General features: G+C 47.6%; 1 protein-coding gene across 2 annotated transcripts in view; it reads left to right on the plus strand.

Moving 5' to 3' along the window:
* Positions 1-22,084, plus strand: part of DPF3 (double PHD fingers 3) — a 279,920-nt gene that overhangs the window by 101,798 nt on the left and 156,038 nt on the right. For both annotated transcript variants that reach the window (XR_002724662.1, XM_023183047.1), the window contains exon 2: positions 21,713-21,873. Coding sequence is in view for 1 of the 2 variants with exons in the window: in XM_023183047.1 (XP_023038815.1) it covers positions 21,713-21,873 (161 nt within the window). In the remaining variant the exon portion in view is untranslated. The remainder of the gene's footprint in view (positions 1-21,712; positions 21,874-22,084) is intronic.

Genomic DNA, 22,084 nt, shown 5'->3' on the forward strand with positions numbered 1-22,084 from the left:
TGCTTTTGTGAGAAAGAGGAGAATTTACCACCAATGAGCCTCATGCTGTACGATGAAGAGAAAGCAAGTGACCTCAGCCGTCTCTCCCCTCCCTCTGTCCCCAGGAGTGTCTTGTCAGCTTGAGTGGTCTTCTTCACCCAGCGAGTCCACGTGGGGCAATGCTGCCTTATTAAATGGCCTCATGGCTGTGGTGTGACACTTTTGGTTTCCTTTCTCTCCAGATCTCCCTCAAATTATTACTTCATTTGCAGTAGTGATCAGAACAAGGCAGTTCTATTGATTTCTCTCCTTTCATTCTGAGTTTCTCCATAAATTAATTGGGCCTAATCATGTTTGCAATCCCATCTGTAGGGGGAATTGAACTTTCAGTGTTTAAAGGGAGGGACGGAGAATGATTTTGATTGGAGTGAGACCATTCAGATTCTATTTGTGCAGAGATTTTATGATAACACCCAGTTCTGTGTTTCAGCAGTGGTTTTTTTTTTTTTTTTTAATTATTATTTTGAAGAACAGTCTCAGTTCTGGATATTTTCCTTGCAGTCTATAAAATGTTGTGGGAGCCATTCCGCTGGAGAAGCAGCATCAGCAATCTAAGATTTGGAGGAGTTGAGGGAGAGAGGTTCAGGTCAGCTCTGGAGATTTGGGCCACACTGGCTCATTGGAAGTGGCCTCTGCTGACTGGACCTGGTTCCATCGGGACACCGGAGACAGGACTTCACTGGGAGGGGTGGAGTTGTTTGTAGGAGCAGGCGCTGCTGCTGTTGCTGCGGGTCCTTGGAGTGCTTTGTTACCCTGGGGACCGAGAGCTGGCCAGCAGTCATGTGGACCAAGGTCGGGAGGCTGTGCTGAGCCGGGTTCTCCAGGAGTCCATGGCGTGGACTATTTTGGGCTGTGTGGGGGCAGCGCTGTGGGGTGTGTGTGTGCAAGAGAGTATGTTTGCCTCCAAGAATCACTCCCAACACTAGAAATGTGGATTTCTTTTTCTTTTTTTGCCATTGCTTCCTAAAAAATAAAAAGCAAAAGCCTTTGGATTGTGAGTGGTGTTCACAGGGAATGTGCCTTTTGGCTGCAGAAAGGACTTAGGGAAGTACAGTCGGCTCCAGGTCCAGCGGCAGGAGGCCTTCCCCCTCTTTGTGTCACCCTGTCCCTCCCCTTCAGTGTTTCCTCGTGACAGTCCTGGGCCTGACTCGGAGGGGTCTGTGCTTGCAGGCTTGTTTTGTTGAAATGCTGGTGTGTGCCCAAGGACGAGTGATGGCTCCTGGCCGGCTCTGCAGGAAGGAGCAGTGGGTTGGGGTTGGGGGGCTAGGGGGGCATGTTCCAGCCCCCTGGCTGCTCAGCACTCACCATGGCCAAACCGTGCCATGCCCCTTGGACAAAGGGACTCTAGGCAGCACGGAGCCCTCTGTGTTCTTTATCCTAACTCTCATCCTGCTCCACCTGATCTCCCAGCCATGGATGGCTGGCATCTCTCAGCTGCCTGCTTGGACTAGGTTCAAGTCCGTGGCCCCGCCTGTCGTTCGAAGGGATCGGTTATGAGGCAGCATGTACTGGTGGGGAATTAAGGCCTTATAGATTTGGGCTGACCTGGGCTCTCATTCCAGTTCTGCCACTTAGTAGTTTTAAGGTTTTGGTTAAATTCCTTAACCTCTGTGAACCTGTTTTTCTCGTCTTTTAACATGAGAGTGAATGTATGCAAATGGCAACCCAGAACCTGCCACATAGTAGTTGCTCAACAAATGATACTGTGATTTTGAAGCTGTGATAGCGGCTTTGTTTGAGGCACAGGACCTCATCTGAGGGGTCCCCTAACACCCTGCACAGGAGGAACCTCCCACCATAGGAGACCCCTGCACTGGACCCGATGCTCTCTGCTTTCTCCCAGTCTTGGGAGGACAGCTTGCTGTGGGTTTGCTGGGCTCCCTGGGGCACTGCTCTCCCTGGTGGGGCTGCCAGGGCAAACCTTCAAGCCAGCAAATCAACATTTATTTATAGGTCTTGGAGAGAGAGAGCAAACCCCGGCAGCAAAGAAGGGCCTGGTGAGGCAGCTGCAGTGACCAGGGGACATCGGCAGTGGTGGAGGACCTGGGGGAGGGGCAGAAGCCATGTGGCACCCGTATGTCCAAGAGTCAGGGTTCCAGCAAAGCAGCAGCTTCACACGAAGTAAACTGAGGAGTGTTTAATAACATGTCTAGTTTCAAAACTGTGGGCAGGGATTCACATCGTGGGGGGCTAGTGCAGCAGCCGAGGGCTAGGTGGGGGGAGTGGGGAAGGTCACCGGATTGCAGAGGTAGCTGTATGAAGAGGGCTGGCCCACAGGAGCTGCGACCTTCAGTGGGCAGATGCAGACACTCCACAGTGACCCGGCAGGAAAGGGCTGGGAGAGGAAATTCCCTGTCTCTCTTCCCTCTCTTGGCACCTGCCGCTGACCCAGACCACCAGAAGCAGAGGGAAGATGGCAAGAGGCTGACCACACAGGACAGACTCCCGCAGCACCAGCAGGGAAAAGAGTGGCAGAGAGAGAATCTGGAGGGACTGATGGAGGAGAGCCAGTACACAGAGGCCAGAGAAAGAGGCGATGGGGTTCTCAGAGGGGAGAAGGAAGGCTGGGGGCATTTTAGAGGTTCAGGGGTAAAGAGAGTCATGTTACTGAGGGGACTCAGCCAGAGGCAATGAGGCAGAATGCTTAATATCATGGACTCAGGGGGACTGACAGAATGGGGGTTAAGTCTTACCCTGTTTCTGTATGGTCTTGGACAAGCTGTGTAACCTCTGAGTCTCAGTTTCCTCATCTGTAACATGGGAATGATAAAGACAATATTCTCTACCTCACATCAGGGTACAATGAAATCGTAACCTACTCAGCAAGGTGCCTGGTACACTGTAACGTCTCAATAAATAAAGAACAGATAGATGAGTTTGCATAAAATAAAGTGTCCAATTAAGTAGCCATCATGTATTATGGAAGGCTCAGTGGGGACATCAGACAATTCATTCATCCAACTAATTAAATTTATAGAGTGCCTACTACATGCCAGGTACCAGCTTTAGGCACTGGTGATAGAGGGGTGAACAAACTCGACCGGTCCTTCTCCCAGGAAGCTTTTATATCTAGTGAGAAAAGCAGGCAGTAAATAAACATATACATTAATTAATTATATTTTTATTTATTATTATTTTTTAAGAGATGGGGTCTCGCTTTGTTGACCAGGCTGGTCTCGAGTTCCTGGTCTCAAGCAGTCCTTCCATCTCGGCCTCCCAAAGTGCTAGGATTACAGACATGAGCCATCGTGCCTGGCCAATTAATTAATTTTAACTAGGGGTGAGGTCTCACTATGTTGTCCAGGCTGGTCTTGAACTCCTGGGCTCAAGCAATCCGCCCGCCTTGGCCTCCCAAAGCATTGGGATTACAGGCATGAGCCACCCGCAGCTAGCCTATAAAATAATTTTTGATAGTTGGCATTGTGTCAGAGTGATGGAAAAAGAATGAGTGCTGGATCTAAGGAGTTTGGGGGAAGCCCCCTGAGGAGGGAGCAGTGAGTGGAGTCCTAAGGAGCAGGAGCACCAGCCCAGGTGCAACCAGGCTCATGCTTATAATCCCAGCACTTCGGGAAGTCAAGGCAGGTGGATCACTTGAGTCCAGGAGTTTGAGGCCAGCCTGGGCAACAAAGTGAGACACGATCTCTCCTAAAAGAAGAAAAAAAAATTAGCTGTGAGTGGTGGCACGTGCCTGTAGTCCCAGCTACTGCGGTAGCTAAGGTAGGTGAATTGCTTGAGCCCTGAAGATCGAGGCTGCAGTGAGTCATGCCACTGCACTCCTGAGTGACAGAGTGAGACCATGTCTCGAAAAAAATATTATTTTAGAAAAGGATGATGTAAATAAGCAGATAGATACAACACAAAATGTCCGAATCAATCAGCAAACCTTTCTTGTAGAGGCAGCGTGGTGTGGAGTGGTTAAGAGCCCAGACTCTGAAACAAGACCACCTGGTTCAAATCCTGACTTGGCCACTGGCCAAGTGACCGTGGGCCTGTGGCTGAAGCTCCCTGAGCTCCCAGGTCCTCAGCTGTATAATGAGGGGCAGTAGTAGCATCTCTCTCATAGGGTTATTGTGGAGATGAAATGCGATTCCTATTTCTAAGCAGGGAGGGCAGCCCTCCTACCGGCAGGGCCGCCTGGGTGTTGTTACTGTTGCTCAGGTAGTCCTGATCCAGTACGGATGCAGTGCCCATGTTCCCCAGGAGCTCACAACCCAGATTGCAACATGCGTTTAAAGAAATCACAGCAACCCGAAGCAACACGTGATGGTTTTCGAATAAGAAGCCACGCCATTATTGGAGGGAGGCATCATTGGAGGGCTGGAGTGGGGATAGGAAGGCTTTGAGGAGGGATGTAAAGACTTGAAGATAAAATTAATCCTAACCAGGTCTGATGGCATTAGGTGAAGACAAAAATAATCATGTCAGCCTGCCCCAAAGCATTGCTTGGCCCTTCACACACTGTCTTTGGCAACAGCCTGTACTTCCCCAGGCCTGGCCTCAATTTTGGGACGTTGACTCTCATATCTACCGATAAGGAACAACCCACCAACCCCTTTGTCGGCCTTTACATCTGTTAAAAGTTGTTGTGAGGCCGGGCGCGGTGGCTCAAGCCTGTAATCCCAGCACTTTGGGAGGCCGAGACGGGCGGATCACGAGGTCAGGAGATCGAGACCATCCTGGCTAACAAGGTGAAACCCCGTCTCTACTAAAAATACAAAAACTAGCCGGGCGAGGTGGCTGGCGCCTGTCGTCCCAGCTACTCGGGAGGCTGAGGCAGGAGAATGGCGTAAACCCGGGAGACGGAGCTTGCAGTGAGCTGAGATCCGGCCACTGCACTCCAGTCCGGGCGACAGAGCGAGACTCCGCCTCAAAAAAAAAAAAAAAAAAAAAAAAAGTTGTTGTGACCCTTCCACTGTCAACCTCCCCCTAGGCTGGAGAGGCAAAGAAAGGTTAGAATTCAGAGGTCAGAAGTCAGGAGCCAGGGAGCTGGGGAGCAGGGCAGAGAGGGAGGGCAGTGTGGATGGAATTGACTAGAACCCTGTGTGTCTGGCAACTGGCAGATTCTTCTGGTAAGATAAGTGGAACCCTCTGCAAGGTAATTATTAGAGAGCATAAATTTCCCAGATAACCTGTCCTCCAAAGAGATATTGATGGCTGGGGGGCATGTGCCGGTGGCAGTCTCCCTCCACCCACAGTTACTCCGCGGTCCCCCTCCTCCTCCTCTTCCCCTCCTTCTTTGTTGCTTCTTCCTCTGATCAGCTGCCCTGCCCGGCCCTCCTCCCCACAGACCACAACCTCTGCTTGCATGAACTCTTCTGGATCTTTCTCAGTGCTCACCTCCTGCTCTTGTAGGGACGAGGTCCGGGGCACAGTGTGGTCCTCCTGCATCCCGTGGGCCAGCAGGATCAGTGGTCGAGATGCAGCTGCCATGGGGAGGAGGAATTTTCCAAGAACAGAAGGAGGGCTTGAGCTTCACTGGGGCCAGGTCCCCAGAATGAACACTTACCAAGCGCATTCCTGTCAGTGTTAGGCACTGTGAAGGACTGGGATCATACCTTGTCCCAGGGCTCAGGCGCTTAGCATGGCTAGGCAGTTAGTAGGCACCTGTTGGCAGATTTCTTTCCCCTTACAGTGCTCTCCAAAGTCCTCTCTTTTCTTCGGAGCCTGTGGGCCACCTGGGGAGCTCACACTTTGGTGAATATTCTTTAAATATTTGACAAATAAAAGAAGAAGTAAAGGCCATGTGCATGGAAAATGGCAGAAGCTGGGCCACCAGAGGCAGCCTCTCCTCTATTGTCCTGAGCAGCTCAGTTCTGACCCCAGACCTGCACCCCACCTCTTGACCAAACTGAACCTGTCTTCCTTAGAAGCCCATGTATTGCCATCACTGTCCATGCCTTGGGCCACGTGTCTCACTCACCACACTCCCACCACAAACAGCTTATTAGTAGGGGGACTTTATCATCTATCAGCCAAGCAAGGGCACTTTTGAGAGGGAAAAGTGTAATAATCATCACAGTGGGACCTTGATGCAAACTGGACTATTCCATGAAAGCGTTCTATTTCCCAAAGTTCTGTGTCTGAGTGACACTAGTGCTCTGCCTGAGTGACGCTACGTTCCTGGTAATGACTTAGTGTGATTAGAGACTGGAGCCCGGGTGCCGCGTGTGGTTGGCCTGCCCACCCCTTAATTGGGCTCTGCCCATGTTCCATCATTTGGAATATGTGAAGACAATCTCTCCATTTGACACATGGGAGGCCTGGGCCCAGAGGGCTTGAGAGATTTGCCAAAGACCCAAAGTGACTAAGTTCCAACTCCAATCTGGAATCCAGGTCTCCTGATTCCCGCATCAGCCTAATAGGGGCAGACCCGCTTTTCCCTATTCCATGGGATGACAGAATGATAGCATAGCTGTGGGCTGGGCTTCTGTGGGCCATGTGCATATCTTGGTCACTTTCTGGGGAGGAAAGGGGCATAAGCAGGGCATGGAGGCACAGTAGGGAGAGGAAGCCACAAAGAGAGTTTCTCCCATGCCTGGCTGTTCCTGAGGGTTCTATTTGGAGTGAGGGGCACAAGGAGGGTTTTGGCACCATTGCCTTTGAGTCTACTCTGGAGAGAGGGCAATGCTCGCAAGTCTTCAGCTGCCTCAGTGGCAGCCTTTAACCCAACGGGAGGAAATGAGGACTGTGCGCCTCTAAGGAGCATCCTTTCATCCATTGGCCAACAGCATTTCCTAGATGAAACAGGGCTGTCGAGGGAGGCTAGAAAAAACAACAACAAACAAATTTTCAGCTATGAGTTTTGCTTACTGTAGTTAACAATAATTATTCAATAGGTAGGGTGAGCTAGTGCTTGTTTTCCTTATTATTAACTGTATTTATGAGTTTTTATTAGGTCGTACCAAGCTGAGATAGTTGTAAAACTATCTGCTTAAGCTGTGTAACTCTTAGGTTTCCTATTCTATTATTTTGTATTCTGAGGGTGGAGGTTTTTCATTATTCAAGGCTTATGTTAAAAACCAGGAGTCGGCAAACTTTTTCTGTAAAGGTCCAGATGGTAAATATTTTAGGCTTTGCAGGCCACATGGTCTTTGTTGCAACTACTCAACTCTGTCATTGTAATACAAAAGCAGCCACAGACAATATGTAAACGGATGGGCATGACTGGCCTCCAATAAAACTTTATTTACAAAAGTTAGTCCTGGGCTAAGTTTGGCCCAGGGGCTGTAGTTTGTTGACCCTTCCCATAAACGATGGAGGAATCCCTGTACTAGGAGTCTGGACTGAGGATCTGATCCCAGCTCTGCCTCGGTATGTCCTATGGACATCGCCTTACCTCTGTGGTTATTGATTTTCTTTTTCTTTTTCTTTTCTTTTCTTTTTTTTAGATGGAGTCTCACTCTGTTGCCCAGGTTGGAGTGCAATGGCACAATCTCGGCTCACTGCAACCTCTGCTTCCTGGGTTCAAGCAATTCTCCTGCCTCAGCCTGCGGAGTAGCTGGGACTACAGGCATGCACCACCACGCCTGGCTAATTTTTTGTGTTTTTAGTAGAAATGGAGTTTCACCAAGTTGGCCAGGCTAGTCTCGAACTCCTGACCTCAGGTGATCCACCCGCCTTGGGAGATTACAGGCGTGAGCCACTGCACCTGGCCTGGTTATTGATTTCCTTTGCAATAAAACCAGGCACCAGACTAGACAGTGTCTTACATTTTGGGATTCTTTAATCTGACCCTTTAGTTTATGACTTTCTGGCATTTCTCTTTTTCTGCCTTAGTCGATGTTCAGAACCACAGGGCCTCTTCAAGTCCATCACCCCTTGCTCACATTTGGGATGGATTTGGTTTCTAAGCTGCATAATGACATTTTGTATTTCTCTGATGGTATCTTTTCAGGAAGCCCCATGTTAACTCTTTTTGAGTTACTGAGAGACGGCTCTGTGATAAAAAGGTTTATTTTTGGGCTATTTGGCAGTTTGGGAAACTGAGGCACAAAGAAAAGAAAGATTAACTAGCAAGTTGGTTGATGCTCATAGAAACCTAGTGCCTCCAAGAAAGGAAGTGTTCAGGTTATTCTAGTTCTGGAGGCAAAACTCATTGTGAGGGGGCAGTGGCGCCCTTGTAAGAGGCCGACAGTACAGTGGCCAAGAGTAAGGTTCTGGCAAGGCTGTTATGTGTTAACAAGGCCACATAGATCCCTAGCAAATCACTCAAGACGTTCTGTACCTCAGTTTGCCAATCTGCAAAGTGGGGTGTGTGTGGGGGTATAAAATCATGGAACTGTATGGAAATAATACAATTACAAGTTGTATGGGGATAATACCCGTAAAGTGCTTAGAACAGTGCCTGGCACACATAGTAAATGTTCAATAAATATTAGCTATGCCACTATTGCTACTATGACTATTGCTACTGTTATCCTTCTATAAATATGTTGAAGGTTCTCTTCTTCATTAAAACTTTTTATTATTATTATTATTTTTTTTTGTAGAGGCAGGGATCTCACTATGTTGCCCAGGCTGGTATTCAACTCCAGGCCTCAAGTGATCCTCCTGCCTTGGCCCCCCAAAGTGCTGGGATTACAGGCATGAGCTGCTGTGCCTGGCCTTTTCTTTATTTTTATACCATATTCATTTTTGACTTTTTTTTTTTTTTTTTTTTTTGAGACAGTGTTTTGCTCTTGTTGCCCAGGCTGGAGTAGAATGGTGCGATGTCAGCTCACTGCAACCTCTGCCTCCGAGGTTCAAACCATTCTTCTGCCTCAGCCTCTTAAGTAGCTGGAACTACATGCACCTGCTACCATGCTTGGCTAATTTTTGTAGTTTTAGTAGAGATGGTTTTTCACCAAGTTGGCCAGGCTGGTCTTGAACTCCTGGTCTCCAGCAATCCTCCTACCTTGGCCTCCCAGAGTGTTAGGATTACAGGCGTGAGCCCCTGCGCCTGGCCCATTTTCAACTTTTGAATTGGAGACTTAGGCTGACCACTTTGCTCCTGGCCTGTGTAAATGACTCTTGATGAGGAGCGAATTGGGAAAGAAGATGGTAAAGGAGAAAGGCCTGGAAAGGAAGGGAGAATGGGAACCTGGGAAAACAAGTATAGTGGGGAAGGAAAATCAGATTCTAGATTGAGCCAAGCTCCCTGATGGTTTTTGGGATGAGAAGCAAATGAGATGTCCCCGCCGGCAGGACAGAGGTTTTGGTGTCCTTTGTGGTTATCCTGGGAGGCAGAGGTGAGGAGGGCACATTTAGGCATTTCTAGGGTGAGCTCAATATTTCAGTTTCAGTCATTTTGGTTCCCAGTGTATTTTTACTTCCTCCACCAGGCAACTTAAGTTTGGGGACGTAACCAGCCTCTCGGTCAGTCTGGCTTTGTTCTATTTAAAAGTATGTGCCTCCAAAAGTGGCAGGTCTGAGACAATTTTCCTAGGAGGCTGCCAAGAGAGATTGGGGTGACTCTCAACCTTGCGGCGGGTGAAATGAGACTCAGTGCTTCTTTGTTTGGCTGGATGTCCCTTAGAAGGGCTGCCTGGAGATCATTTGGTGTGCAGGGCATTTGCTTCTGCAGGCTGATTTTAACCAACTCTGACAGGAGGGCAGAGGCCCCCAAGCGAGGTCAGGACCACAAATCCCATGCCAGCAGGTGCATGATGGGGAGACTGCGCCCTCCGGATGACCTTCAGTTCCCATTGATTTCCTGTCAAGCAGCCTCCCCACCCCCATCCTGCCACTGCCCCTGGCACCACCCATGGGCCCAGGGCTCTGCAGGAGGACACGGATCAGCTCTCCGGGAAAGACCATGCAGAAGACGTGACTCCAGGGAGTGGCCCTTTCAAGGACACGGATGGATGTGTTGGAGACCATCTTCTGGCACTGCTAGTTTCTTGTGCCAGTATCAGGCCTGGAATGTCCCTTTTGGGCATAGAAAGCAGTGTCTGATGTCTTGAATGGCATTGTGTATCTACCTGGCCCCAATCTCTCTCCAGGTTTGGGGTATGTGGATGGCCATGAGCAAGGTTTGAGTGTGGACTGTGCCACTGACCTGCTGTCATTTATGATGTGTTGGGCAGGGAGGGCCAGGAATGAGGCAGTGGCGGCTGTGTGACTCTTATTTCCTATGCTGGGGGCCTCCTGCCAGCACTGACTTCCAGCCCTCTACAAGGCCAGGCTCCTGTATCATGCAAGCTGTCAGTTGCAGGTGGGCCTAGAGCTTTCATTTATTTGTTCAGTGGTATCTGTCGAGCATTTCCTATGTGCCAAGTTTTGCCTTGGGGGCTGGGAATCTGGTGAGACAAGGACCCTGCACTCGTGGCACTTACAATTTAGTTGTATAGAGATGATCAGTAGGCAAAGAGAAAAACTTTGATAGAGGTGTTATGAAAAAAAGTATATGAGATAGCAAGGGGTAGGGCAGGGCAGGGTGGGCTACTTCCAGATAGGGTGAACCCAGGAAGACTTCTCAGAGGAGCAGCCAGCCATAAGAAGATCTGGAGGAAGCATGTCGTGCCAGGTAGAGGAGACGGCATATGCAAAGGTCCTGAGGTGAGATACCCTTAGTATAGAAGAGGAACAGAAAGGAGTGCAGTGGGGAAGGAGACAGGGGACAGGATGAAGCAGGAAAGGTGAGCCCAGCCAACCTGGGGACCTGTAGCCATGGGAGGAGTTTGGATTTTGTCCTGAGTACAGTGAGAAGACATTGGAGGTGTTTGTAGGAGAGAATGTTGTGGCCTGATTTACATTTTTTTTTTTTTTTTTTGAGATGGAGTCTCGCTCTGTCGCCCAGGCTAGAGTGCAATGGCACAGTCTCAGCTCACTGCGACCTCGTCTTCCGGGTTCAAATGATTCTCCTGCCTCAGCCTCCCAAGTAGCTGGGACTACAGGTGTCCACCACCACGCCTGGTTAATTTTTGTATTTTTAGTAGAGACGGGATTTCACTAAGTTGGCCAGGATGGTCTCGAACTCCTGACCTCGTGATCCACCCACCTCGGCCTCCCAAAGTGCTGGGATTACAGGCGTGAGCCACCGCGCCCAGCCCTGATTTCCAGTTTTAAAAGATCATTGGGGCTGGGTGTAGTGGATCACACCTGTAATCCCAGCTCTTTGGGAGACTGAAACAGGCTGACTGCTTGAGCCCTGGAGTTCCAGACCAGGCTGGGCAACATGACAAAACCCCATCTCTATAAAAAAATACAAAAATTAGCCGGGTGTGGTGGCGTGTGTCTGTAGTCCCAGCTACTCTGGAGGCTGAGGTGGGAGGATTGCTAGAGCCTGGGAGGTGGAGGCTGCAGTGAGCTGTGACTGCACCACTGCAATCCAGCCTGGGCAACAGAGCAAAACCTTGTCTCAAAAAAAAAAAAAAAAAAAAAAAATCACTTGGGCTGCTGTATAGAGAATTGACTATAAAACAACATGTTCTTTGTGGCCATGGTAAATACCAGACTGATATTCCCTTTACTGGGGAAGGCAGCACCCTTTGCATTCCAGTGGCAAAGATGAGGGCTGGGGATGTGTTTGTCTAAGAATTGTCTGTAATCAATAGTCTGCTTCTATAGGCGATCACACCCAGGAGGCATCATCCGAGTGCTCTGCTCATAGTGAGAGTTTCAGGAAGGATTCAGTCTGTGGATCAGGAAACTAAAAATACCTTCTCAATCAATGAAATTTCTGTGATGGATGCATGTTTTCTTTCTAGGTATGATTCACCCTAGATAAAGCAGGCTTCCCCACCACCTCACTTTTGTTGCATTCTACACATTCGTTAGCCTCCAGAGGAGAGATTTATTTGGTCATGTCTGGATGCCATTTGAAAGGCAAACCTAGGGTACAAGAAAAGCTACAGTCCTCTTCCTCCCCGGAGCATCCCCGTCCTGCCTCCCCTGCCATCCCACCGTTATTTACTGGAAGGAATCACACTGCTTTTATCCTGCCTCCAGTCTCTTGTCCTTGGCAGCCCCTTGACTTCAACCCCGAGATGCGTATGTCATCAGAACACCCAGTGGCAGCTCAGAAATCATGGCCAGGTTCAATATAAATTCCGTCTTGCTTAGGCAGCTTTGCATAATAAGTCCCTGAAAAGTCTTCACCAGGGTAGATGCTGGAAAAGGGATTTATTGGGTCTACTGGGTCTGAGCATCAGACTGAGCCACATCGAAGTCATGATGGACATTCAAGCTGTTTGTCAGACATGACTTTCCGAGGGGATACCTTTGTCCCCAGTGTGCCCTTCCTGGGATGTTTTGAAGATCAGAGCTACCCACAGAATGACTAAGGATGTCAGATCTTCATACATTTGCCTTGACCAGGGCTTCTGGCAATTTTGTTAGGGATGAGGACTTCTGTGGGATTAGTCTGCTCCAGGTTAGTGCTGCCAGGGTAATCCATGCCAGCTGCCTGAAAGAAGTTTTCCCACAGAAACAAAACCAGCTGAGTGAAACAAAGTCGGCTAACTGGGCCGTCCAGCTCTGCCATTCAAACATGGCGGCTGAGGAGCAACACAAGGCCCCTCTCGTTCATGCCCTTGTTTTAGAGGTTGGGGAGCTATCTTTAGATCAGCTAGTCTCACATTTCTCAGGATCACTGGGGAGCTGATGTCTGGATCACATCCCAAATCACATCCCAAACCTCTAGAATCAGAATTGCACAGCTTCCTACCCCTTACCGATTCTTTCACAATCCCAAGTTTGAGAGCCTTTCTTTTGGAGAATGTGGTGATGGCATTCTCACTAAGCACAAGAAAGGCATTTCTACCCACGCAGAGAAGGAGCTGGTTCTCCTGGCATAGGTCTGATGTCAGCATCATTGAGAATTCAGTGAGCTTCTTGTAAAGTTCAGAGAAGGAGAATGTCAGTTCTGTGGCACCTTGCAGGGTGGCATGAATTTGCATATGGAGAAATGAAAATCTCAGGAGCTGAAGTGACCTTTTTAAGGACATGGGAAAAATCTCAATAGGATTTGAACTTGGAGGATATCTATTTTCAGATACCTAATCCTGGGCTCTGGAGAAGTAGCCAGATAACTTCAGGCTCAACTCATGTTCCCATGGAGAAAGGTAGAACGTCCCGAGCACCTCTCAACTGTGAAGCTTTCATTAGTTTGCTGAGGATGACATGATAGTTCAGTCAAGCAATCTATCACATGCTTCTACATTCCCAGCGCTGTGCGTGGTTGGGTAGCATGCACGCACATAGCTCTCAGTTCCTGTCTTTAAGATACTTCCAATCTAATTAAGTGAGCAGAGATAAGAAAGATGGCAGAGACCAGCGAAGATAAAGTAAGACAGGTAAGGTAGCTCAGAGAAGCCAGAGAGCAAACCCTACTGGTAGAGATAACTTGTGAACCTTCCTGGAAGAAGCAAGTTTTCAGGCAGCCCTTGGCTAGGGTAAGATCAGCCAGGACAAGGACAGAATACAGAAATTCCAGCTGGAGGGAAGGATATAAATAAAGTATTTTGTTGAGGTTCAGGGGTAGGGCTGTCTGTTTCATATATGCAGGGGGGTAAGAGGAAGATTCATTCACTCACTCACTCACTCACTCATTCATCATTTACCCAGTGTGGCAGGCATGACCCAGCATGTACTAGACTTTGGGAGAGAGCAGTAAACAAGCCAGATGTGGTCTGTGTGCTTAGGGCAGTCCTTGGGTGGATTGCTGGGGTCACCATGCATCAGCTGCCCTGCTCTCCTGGATGTCTGAGGCTCAGCCTTGGTGACTCAGAGGCCTTCTGTCCTGCAACAGAAGTTTGAGTGGGTCCCCGACAGCCTTAAGGACACCACGATAGTGAGTGTTGCATCACATGGCAGGGATCAGCCTGCTCAGGCAGAGGGTCATGCCACAAAGTGGCAGCAAGTACTATACTTTGGGGAAGAAGAAAGGAACGGCTATTGATTGCAGACATTTATGTCTGTGAGCCAGAGGTTCTAGCTTATTAAATTTTCTCACAGGTCTGAAGTAGGGATCATGTTACCCATATTGTGAGTGGTAGACTTGGGGCCCAGGGAGGGTAACTTGCTGAGGGTTGTGTAGTTATTAAGGGGTGGAGCTGGACTCAGACATGACCAATTCCAAGTCTTCTTTCCACTTTACCCCAATACATAGTTTTCCTGGGAGCCTCCTCAGCCCGGCAGAGGAACCTGGGCACCATGGGTGCCATCTTGGGTTCTACACTGAGGAGTGAAAGAATAAAAATTGAGTTTCAGGGAGAATTCCTTTTGCCAAGATGGGTAAGAGTAGGGCTATAGCGCTTGCAGTTAGGCTACTTAGTGCTGCAATGTCCCAGGTGCTGGGTGATGAGGACTACAGGAGCTGAAGCTGCAAGTGGACAGCCATCCAGTGTAAATCGCCAGTCACAGACTCTGCAGACTGTACATACCCATGCCACATTCGCCTTCCTGCTCTAATTTAAATGCCTGCCCTAGGTGAGTGGAATGTGAGTTGTCAAATGCTATTCAATGGAGACTTACTGGGCACCTGTTATGTGCCGGGCTCTGTGCTGAACACTGTGGGTAAATCAGCAAGAAGGCCAGGCAGGTATGCAGGGGTGCTGGGCTCCACCATTCCAGGGGGTGGCCTTCACATTGATGCTGATGTGAATGGTACTTGCTGGAGTTGTTCAGCGTGAGTGGCTGTGTGCAGTGGCTCTGCAGATGTGGCCCCTGTTCTCATGGAGTTTATAATCTAGTAGAGAAGACAAATACTAAACATTGAATTGAGTTGAAATTGATATTATAGTGTTATTATTGTTGTCTTTGTTAGAAGAAGAAAAAATGAGGAAGGAAAGGGGATTGGAATCTCTCTCGCCCATCCGCCTTAGCCCTTTTTTGGGAAACATCCAGAAACACTTCCTCAGTCATGTTCAGCTGCTGTATTAAAACGGCATAGACTGGGTAGCTTAAACTGGTAGTCTCCAGCCTTTCTGGCACCAGGGACTAGTTTCATGGCAGACCATTTTTCCACAGACTGGGGTGGGGGAGGGAATGGTTTTAGGATGATTCAAGTGCATTACATTTATTGTGCACCTTATTTCTGTTGTTATTACATTGTAATATGTAATGAAATAATTATACAACTCACTATAATGTAGAATCAGTGGGAGCTCTGAGCTTGTTTTCCTGCAACTAGACAGTCTCATCTGTGGGTGATGGAAGACAGTGACAGATCATCAAACATTAGATTCTCATAAGGAGTGGGCAACCTAGATCCCTCACATGTGCACTTCACAGTAGGGTTTGCACTCCTATGAGAATCTAATACTGCCATTGATCTGACAGGAGGCAGAGCTCAGGCAATGCTCACTTGTACCCCACAGCTCACCTCCTGCTGTGCCACCCAGTTCCTAACAGGCCATGGACTGGTACTGCTCTGTGGCCCAGGGGTTTGGGACCCCTGGCTTAAACAATAATTATCTGTCAGATTTCTAGAGGCTGGGAAGTTCAAGATGAGGGTGCTAGCAGGGTCGGATTCCTGGTGAGGGTCCTCCTTATGGCTTGCATACAGCTGCCTTCTTGTGTCCTCTCACGGCAGAGATTGAGAGAGTGAGAGAGCTCGCTCACGTCTCTTCCTTATATATGGGCCCTAATCCTATCATGAGGGCTCTGTCCTCATGACCTAATTACCTCCTGGATTGGGCCATTCTTGTATTGCTATAAAGAAATACCCGAGATGGGGTAATTTATAAAGAACAGATGTTTAATTGGCTCATCGTTCTGCAGGCTGTACAGGAAGCACAGTGCTGGCATCAGCTTGGCTTCTGGAGAGCCCTCAGGAAACTTACAATCATGGCAGAAGGCAAAGGGGGAGGAGGCAAGTCACATGACAAAAACAGGAGCAAGAGAGAGTGTCAGCGGGGAGGTGCCACACACTTTAAAATGACCAGATCTTGCAAGAACTCACTCGCTATCACAAAGACAGCACCAAGCCATGAGGGATCTGCCCCATGATCTAAACACCTCCCACCAGGCCCCACCCCCAGCGTTGGGGATTATAGTTCAACATGAGATTTGGGCAGGGGTAAATATTAAATGATACCACCTCCCAAAGGCTCCATCTCCAAACACCATCATATTGAGGGTTAGGGCTTCAACATGTGGATTTTTTTCTGGTGAGGAGGAACAACACAATTCAGTCTGTAACAAACACTAAACTTGGTCTTCTTTCAAGAGATGCATTAGGAACAGGACCACTTCAAGGAAAATAAAAACTTTCCCCCACCTTGCCAGATATTGCCCCCTGTGTGCCAGTTATTCTAAAAGACTAAATGGGAGACAGAGCTTTCCATGAACAGTTTGAGTTAAACATGTTTAAATGCAAATAGCAGGAAGTTAGCGTATTGGTGTAGATGAACTTTCATGTGTGTTTGTGGGCGGCTCTGGCAGTGTGAGCAGCTGAGTGAGACAGCAGGAAAACTTGATGCCCACAGTGAGGAAGAGGCGCCGCTGGGGGAAGAAGAGCCCCAAAATCCTGCCACAGGCCAGGGCTTCTCTTCAGCTCTGCTTATCTCTGCTTCTGTGCACAGATAGTAGTGATGGGCCAAGGTCCTGTTTACACAGCAAAGAGGACTTGGGGCCACACAGGGGGAGTGGAGAGAAAGGACAACTTCCTGATAAACGAAAGAACTCAGTTCCAGATGGGTTGAAGGCAAGGGAAGAGTCAAGGCCAAGTTGCTAGGGAGAGGGAGGGCAGCATAGCCTTGGCCCCCACCCCCGAGGAGGATTGAGACTTGGGTGGGTGGAAGCAGGCTTCTGGCAGAAGATAAGAAACTTGCTGTTGGACACACATTTCTGGTATGGCAGGACACCTGTCCTCGGGTAAGAACACAGAACAAGAGAGATAGTGAAAGGGAGGAGCCCAGGTGTCTGGCTGGACCTGAGAGTGATCTGAGAAATCGGAGCAAGCAGGTGTGGTCTTGAGAGCAGGAGATTGGAGGACGAAGGGCAGAGGGTCTTAGAGGGGGTGTGATTCACAGGCTCTGAAAAATCACGTTTGGAGCCTGGTTGGCAGTCACTTTGGAGAAGTCTCATGTTTCCCATTCTGAGTCTTCTTTGGCCCCCTGGAATCCATCTCCACAGAGAGGCTAAAGGAGGGTTGCTGAAAATCTCATGTGGAAACAGCTCTCAGAGCTGGGATGGCTTCTCACTTCAGATGGGATCACAGAGGGACCTCTATCCCTCATAAAGACCCCTAGACTGAGGCAGCCAGCACTGCTGCAACCAGAATGCTGTCTGGGGGGCCTGGGCAGCCCAGCAATTTGCTCCCCTTGCCTTTCCTATTTCTGATTGCAGCCTTGAGTAGCCTGAAGTCAGTTGTTGATAAGAACATCATTCTACCCTGCCTTGTGCCAGCTTCCTCCAGCTGAAGACATCGATCATCCCTTGGGGATCCAGCCCCCCTCCGTTTGGTGCATGCAGGTGATGGCGGGGACTGTCCCATGTGTGATCCAACCCAGGGTACACTGGTCATCTCTCCACAGATGAGTCATTTGCTGCCAGCCTTTCCTTGCTCCGTCTGACCCCTTCGACTTTAATGTAAATGTCACTCCTGGGATCCTATCATTGTGGGATTTTTTTTGTTTGTTTTTGGTAGAAATACCATGTTGGAAAGGACATTTGTCCTCTACTGTTTAAATTGCTTTCTACGGGTTAGGGAGAACTAGCCATTGATTTTCTTCTAGAGAGCATAGCAAGCCCTGTGAAGATTTTGGCTAATTAACTTTTGGAGCAGTGCTTCTTGAATTTATCAGGGAGGTTGAAGTCTCTTTTCTCCTCTTATATCTTGAAAAAGGCTTTAAATTTTGGTTCCGAATCTCTGTCAACACCTGGTCTGTTTGAAAGGACTTCCCTGGAGATGATGGTAGAGGGGCTGTTGAATGTCATGTTTTTGCAGCTTCGATCTTTAATGCAGTTGTCCCAGTCCACAGAAAGTCTTTTCTGTTTACATAAGAGAAGTATCATTCACACAAAGATTACATTTAGAAATATACATTTTCCCCCAGCATGCTTGTTACTAATAACATTGCATGTTATGAAAGTGGAAAGTATTTAAGATGAAATTAATTTTCGCCCAGCGTGCCACTTTGTTTGACATTCTCAATCCAGTTGGTGTGGAGCACCAATGTTGGCCAACCTCACTTTGCATTTTTAGCAAGTTCAATTTCTTGTTCCTCTTGTCTGGACTGACGCTGTTGGAAGTGAGTTACTAGCATATTAGGACAAGTCCAATTTGGAATCCTACTGTGTAGATTTCTTTTGTATTGGTTTCCAGAAGTTGATTTTGAAAATGATCATCTCCAAGTAGATGAGTTTTGCTATATAATTTTTCATTTTCATTTTTTGGGGGGCCTGATTTTATGGGTTCTCTTTTCAGCAGAATTTCTGCGGTTGGGATAAGTAACATCTTTTTTTTTTTGGCAGTCTGTTAGAAGGTCCTGGGAAAACAGATTGCTGCTCTCACGTTGGACACCTCTCCGTCAAATGTTCTTGTCAGTTCTCATCGATGTGGTGTGGCTGCTTGCTGTTTCATGGGTGGGGGCTGGAACATCCAGGACACCCTGAACAACCTGGGTCATCTTGTCTGGGCCAAGCTGCCTGTGAAAGTTCTGTTCCACTGAGCTACATCACCATAGCAGAAGGAAACATTTAAGCTGGTGTGACACAAATACTTTGTAAAAAGTGGTTCTTTATTTTTGATCAATCTCATGATCCTTGTTACCAGCTTTGATTACATCAGCTTATGTGCCATTCAGTTTTATAGCATCTTAATGGGCTTTCATATCCCCTCCCCAATTCATTTCCAGCCGTGTGACTATTACAATTTGATTGCAGTTTGGTTTTGCAACTGCCAGGGCACTTTCTGAGCATATTATGCCTTCCTTGTGAATGTGAAGATGTTCAGAGGTGAAAAAGGAGCAAAGGGATTTTTTTGTTTTGTAGTTTGTTTTTTTGGATGCTTGTCAACAAGTAATTTCCAAATGATGCCTCAGAAGCTTCCAGGGTTGTGTTTTCCCAAGTAAGGTATTTGTTTTAAGCTCTTTGTTAGAACCTGACCCGTTGGCTTTTTAAAAGAGTACAGAAAAGTGCATTTAAAACTTTGCTTTCTAACAAGTGGTGATGAGAATGTGGGGTAGTTGGAACCCTTGTACTCTGTTGCTAGAAATGTAAAATGGTATAGCTACCATGAAAAACAGTATGGTGGTTCCTCAAAAAATGAAAAGTAGAACTACCATAGGACTCAGCAATTCTACTTCTACTCCTGGGTATATACGTAAAAGAATTGAAAACAGTTTTTTTTTTTTTTTTTTTTTTTTTTTTTAAGACAGAGTCTCACCTGTCGCCCAGGCTGGAGTGCAGTGGCACAATCCCAACTCACTGCAACCTCTTCTGAGTTCAAGAGATTCTCCTGCCTCAGCCTCTTGAGTAGCTGGGATTATAGGCATCCGCCACCACGCCCGGCTAATTTTTGTATTTTTAGTAGAGACGGGGTGTCACCATATTGGCCAGGCTGGTCTCGAACTCCTGACCTCAGGCGATCCACCTGCCTGGCATCCCAAAGTTCTGGGATTACAGGCATGAGCCACTGTGCCCAGCCTGAAATCAGGGTTTTGAAAAGATATTTGTACACTCATGTTCATAGCAGCATTAATCATAATCGCTAAAATGTGGAAGCACCCAGATGTCTACTGACAGATGAATGGATAAGCAAAATGTGGTGTATGCATACAGTGGAATATTATTCTGACTTAAAAAGGAAGGAAATTCTGACATATGCTATAACATAGGTTAACCTTGAGGATATTATGCTAAGTCAAAGAAGCCAGTCACAAAAAGACAAATACTGTATGACTCCACTTTTCTGAAGTACTTGGAGTAGTCAGAATCATAGAGATAGAAAGCAGAACGGTAGTTTCTGGAGGTGGGGGCAGAGGGGGAATGGGGAGTTATTGTTTAATGGGTACAGAGTTTCAGTTTTGCAAGATGAAAAGAGTTCTGGGAATGGCTGGTAGTGGTGGTCGTACAACAGTATGCATGTGCTTAATGTCACTGAATTGTACACTAAAACTGTATACTTAAGATGGGAAATTTTATGTTATGTGTATTTTACCACAATTAAGAAATTGAAGCCAGGCGTGGTGGCTCACGCCTGTAATCCCAGCACTTTGGGAGGCTGAGACGGGTGGATTTCCTGAGGTCAGGTGTTTGAGACCAGCCTGGCCAACATAGTGAAACCCTGTCTCTACTAAAAACACAAAAAGTTAGCCAGGCATGGTGGCGGGCACCTATAATCCCAGCTACTCAGGAGGCTGAGGCAGGAAAATCGCTTGAACCCAGGAGGCAGAGATTGCAGTGAGCCGAGATCGCACCATTGCACTCCAGCCTAGGCGACGGAGTGAGACTGCATCTCAAAAAACAAACAAACAAACAAACAAACAAACAAACAAACCAAAAAAACCCCCCCAAAAAAACCCCCAAAAAACAAATCCCTAATTTTGTTTTCTTTATTCCTCTAAATACTTTGGTTAAGAAATATTATTTTTAGAGACTTTCCCTCTCATTTTGACTTTCTGAAATCTACATAGAACCAAAACAAAAAGATATCATAATGTTGCTTCAGAATAAACTCTTGATTCTTCCTTTTGTCCCTGTGACCTCTGTGGCTCCTTCCCTTCCTACTTCTTCTTCCCATATTCCACTCCTTTGCACCCACTGGCCCCTGACCCCAGCAATAGGCTTGAATTTACCTGGCATAGGTTATGTTATTACATTTGTATTTCTTTGAGACATTTATTAGCCTGTGCCTATGTTTTATTTGGTAGGTATTTGATCTCATTGATTATTTTAGTGCTTTGCATTTGATCAATTATATCAATGCTCTATTTTTGGTCTTTGAAAAGGACACTATCTTAAAATTAGTAGCATCACCACGTGTCCAAAAATACCAGAGTCAGGAAAGTAAAACCTACTGTGCTTGATCAGATTCTCAGTCCAGCAAACCAGAAAGGTCTTTCTGTTTGTTTTTTAAACTCCTTGAGTTGAATTATTTTGAATTCAAAATTGTTGAATTCTGTTTGCTTTCTATCAGAAAGTTATTTTTCTTTAAGTAATACAGTTTTAAAAGATTGGTGCCTGTTCCTCTACACCTCCTCCTTCCTGCAATATCCCTACTTTTATAGAATGTTTTTTTCTGTCCTAGTTTTTGTTTATATGGAGTGTTTCTCTTCTGTTACAATGGAAAACTGGGTATCTTTGCTGGTGATTTGGGTTCACCTAGAGTGCCTTTGCTGGTGACTTCTGAGAATAAAATGTAGCTAATATGAGTGAGGAGGTTCTAGAAGTGTGATGTCCTCTAGATTCCACGCAGAGGTTGTTCCAGAGCTACCTCCCTTCTGGAGCGGGACCTCATGCTTTCTAGAACATAGACAGCTCTCTTTTACTGGTGACTCATCCTTGGAAGCCCATGCTCTTTGTTAGAGGAGTTTCTAAGTTGCCTGGTGGATTTGGGATAGAAAATAAAATCTGGTCAAGACCTGACACTGAGTTGCATTCGGCTCATTTTCAAGGCTCTTGGTGCTCATTGCCTTGGTCTGCATAACTGGGGGGTCTTCAGTCTTCCCAGGGAGGTGTGTTTGTTTCCCTCTGGATGTGTTTCAGTCTTTCCTGGCCTCACCCTTTCACTCTCTGACTCTGGCAGGCTGGGGGACCAGTTCTACAAGGAAGCCATTGAGCACTGCCGGAGTTACAACTCACGGCTGTGTGCAGAGCGCAGCGTGCGTCTTCCCTTCCTGGACTCACAGACTGGGGTGGCCCAGAACAACTGCTACATCTGGATGGAGAAGAGGCACCGAGGCCCAGGTGAGCCACGCCACTCCTGGGACATGCGCATGTGCAGGCTCCCAGTCTGGAGGGAGGAGGACCAGAGCTTGTCTGGGAATCCAGGCAGCTTGGGTGGGATCGGAGTGGGGCAAGCTGCACACGGGCCTCTGAAATCCCTTAAAGCAACTCAGTTACTTTATGGCTCCTGGCAGGTGTTCTGAGGAATGCGACAAGGATGGTGTGGGGCATT

The sequence above is a fragment of the Piliocolobus tephrosceles genome, chromosome 6 (assembly GCF_002776525.5).
Source record: "Piliocolobus tephrosceles isolate RC106 chromosome 6, ASM277652v3, whole genome shotgun sequence".
NCBI classification, from domain to species: Eukaryota; Metazoa; Chordata; class Mammalia; order Primates; family Cercopithecidae; genus Piliocolobus; species Piliocolobus tephrosceles.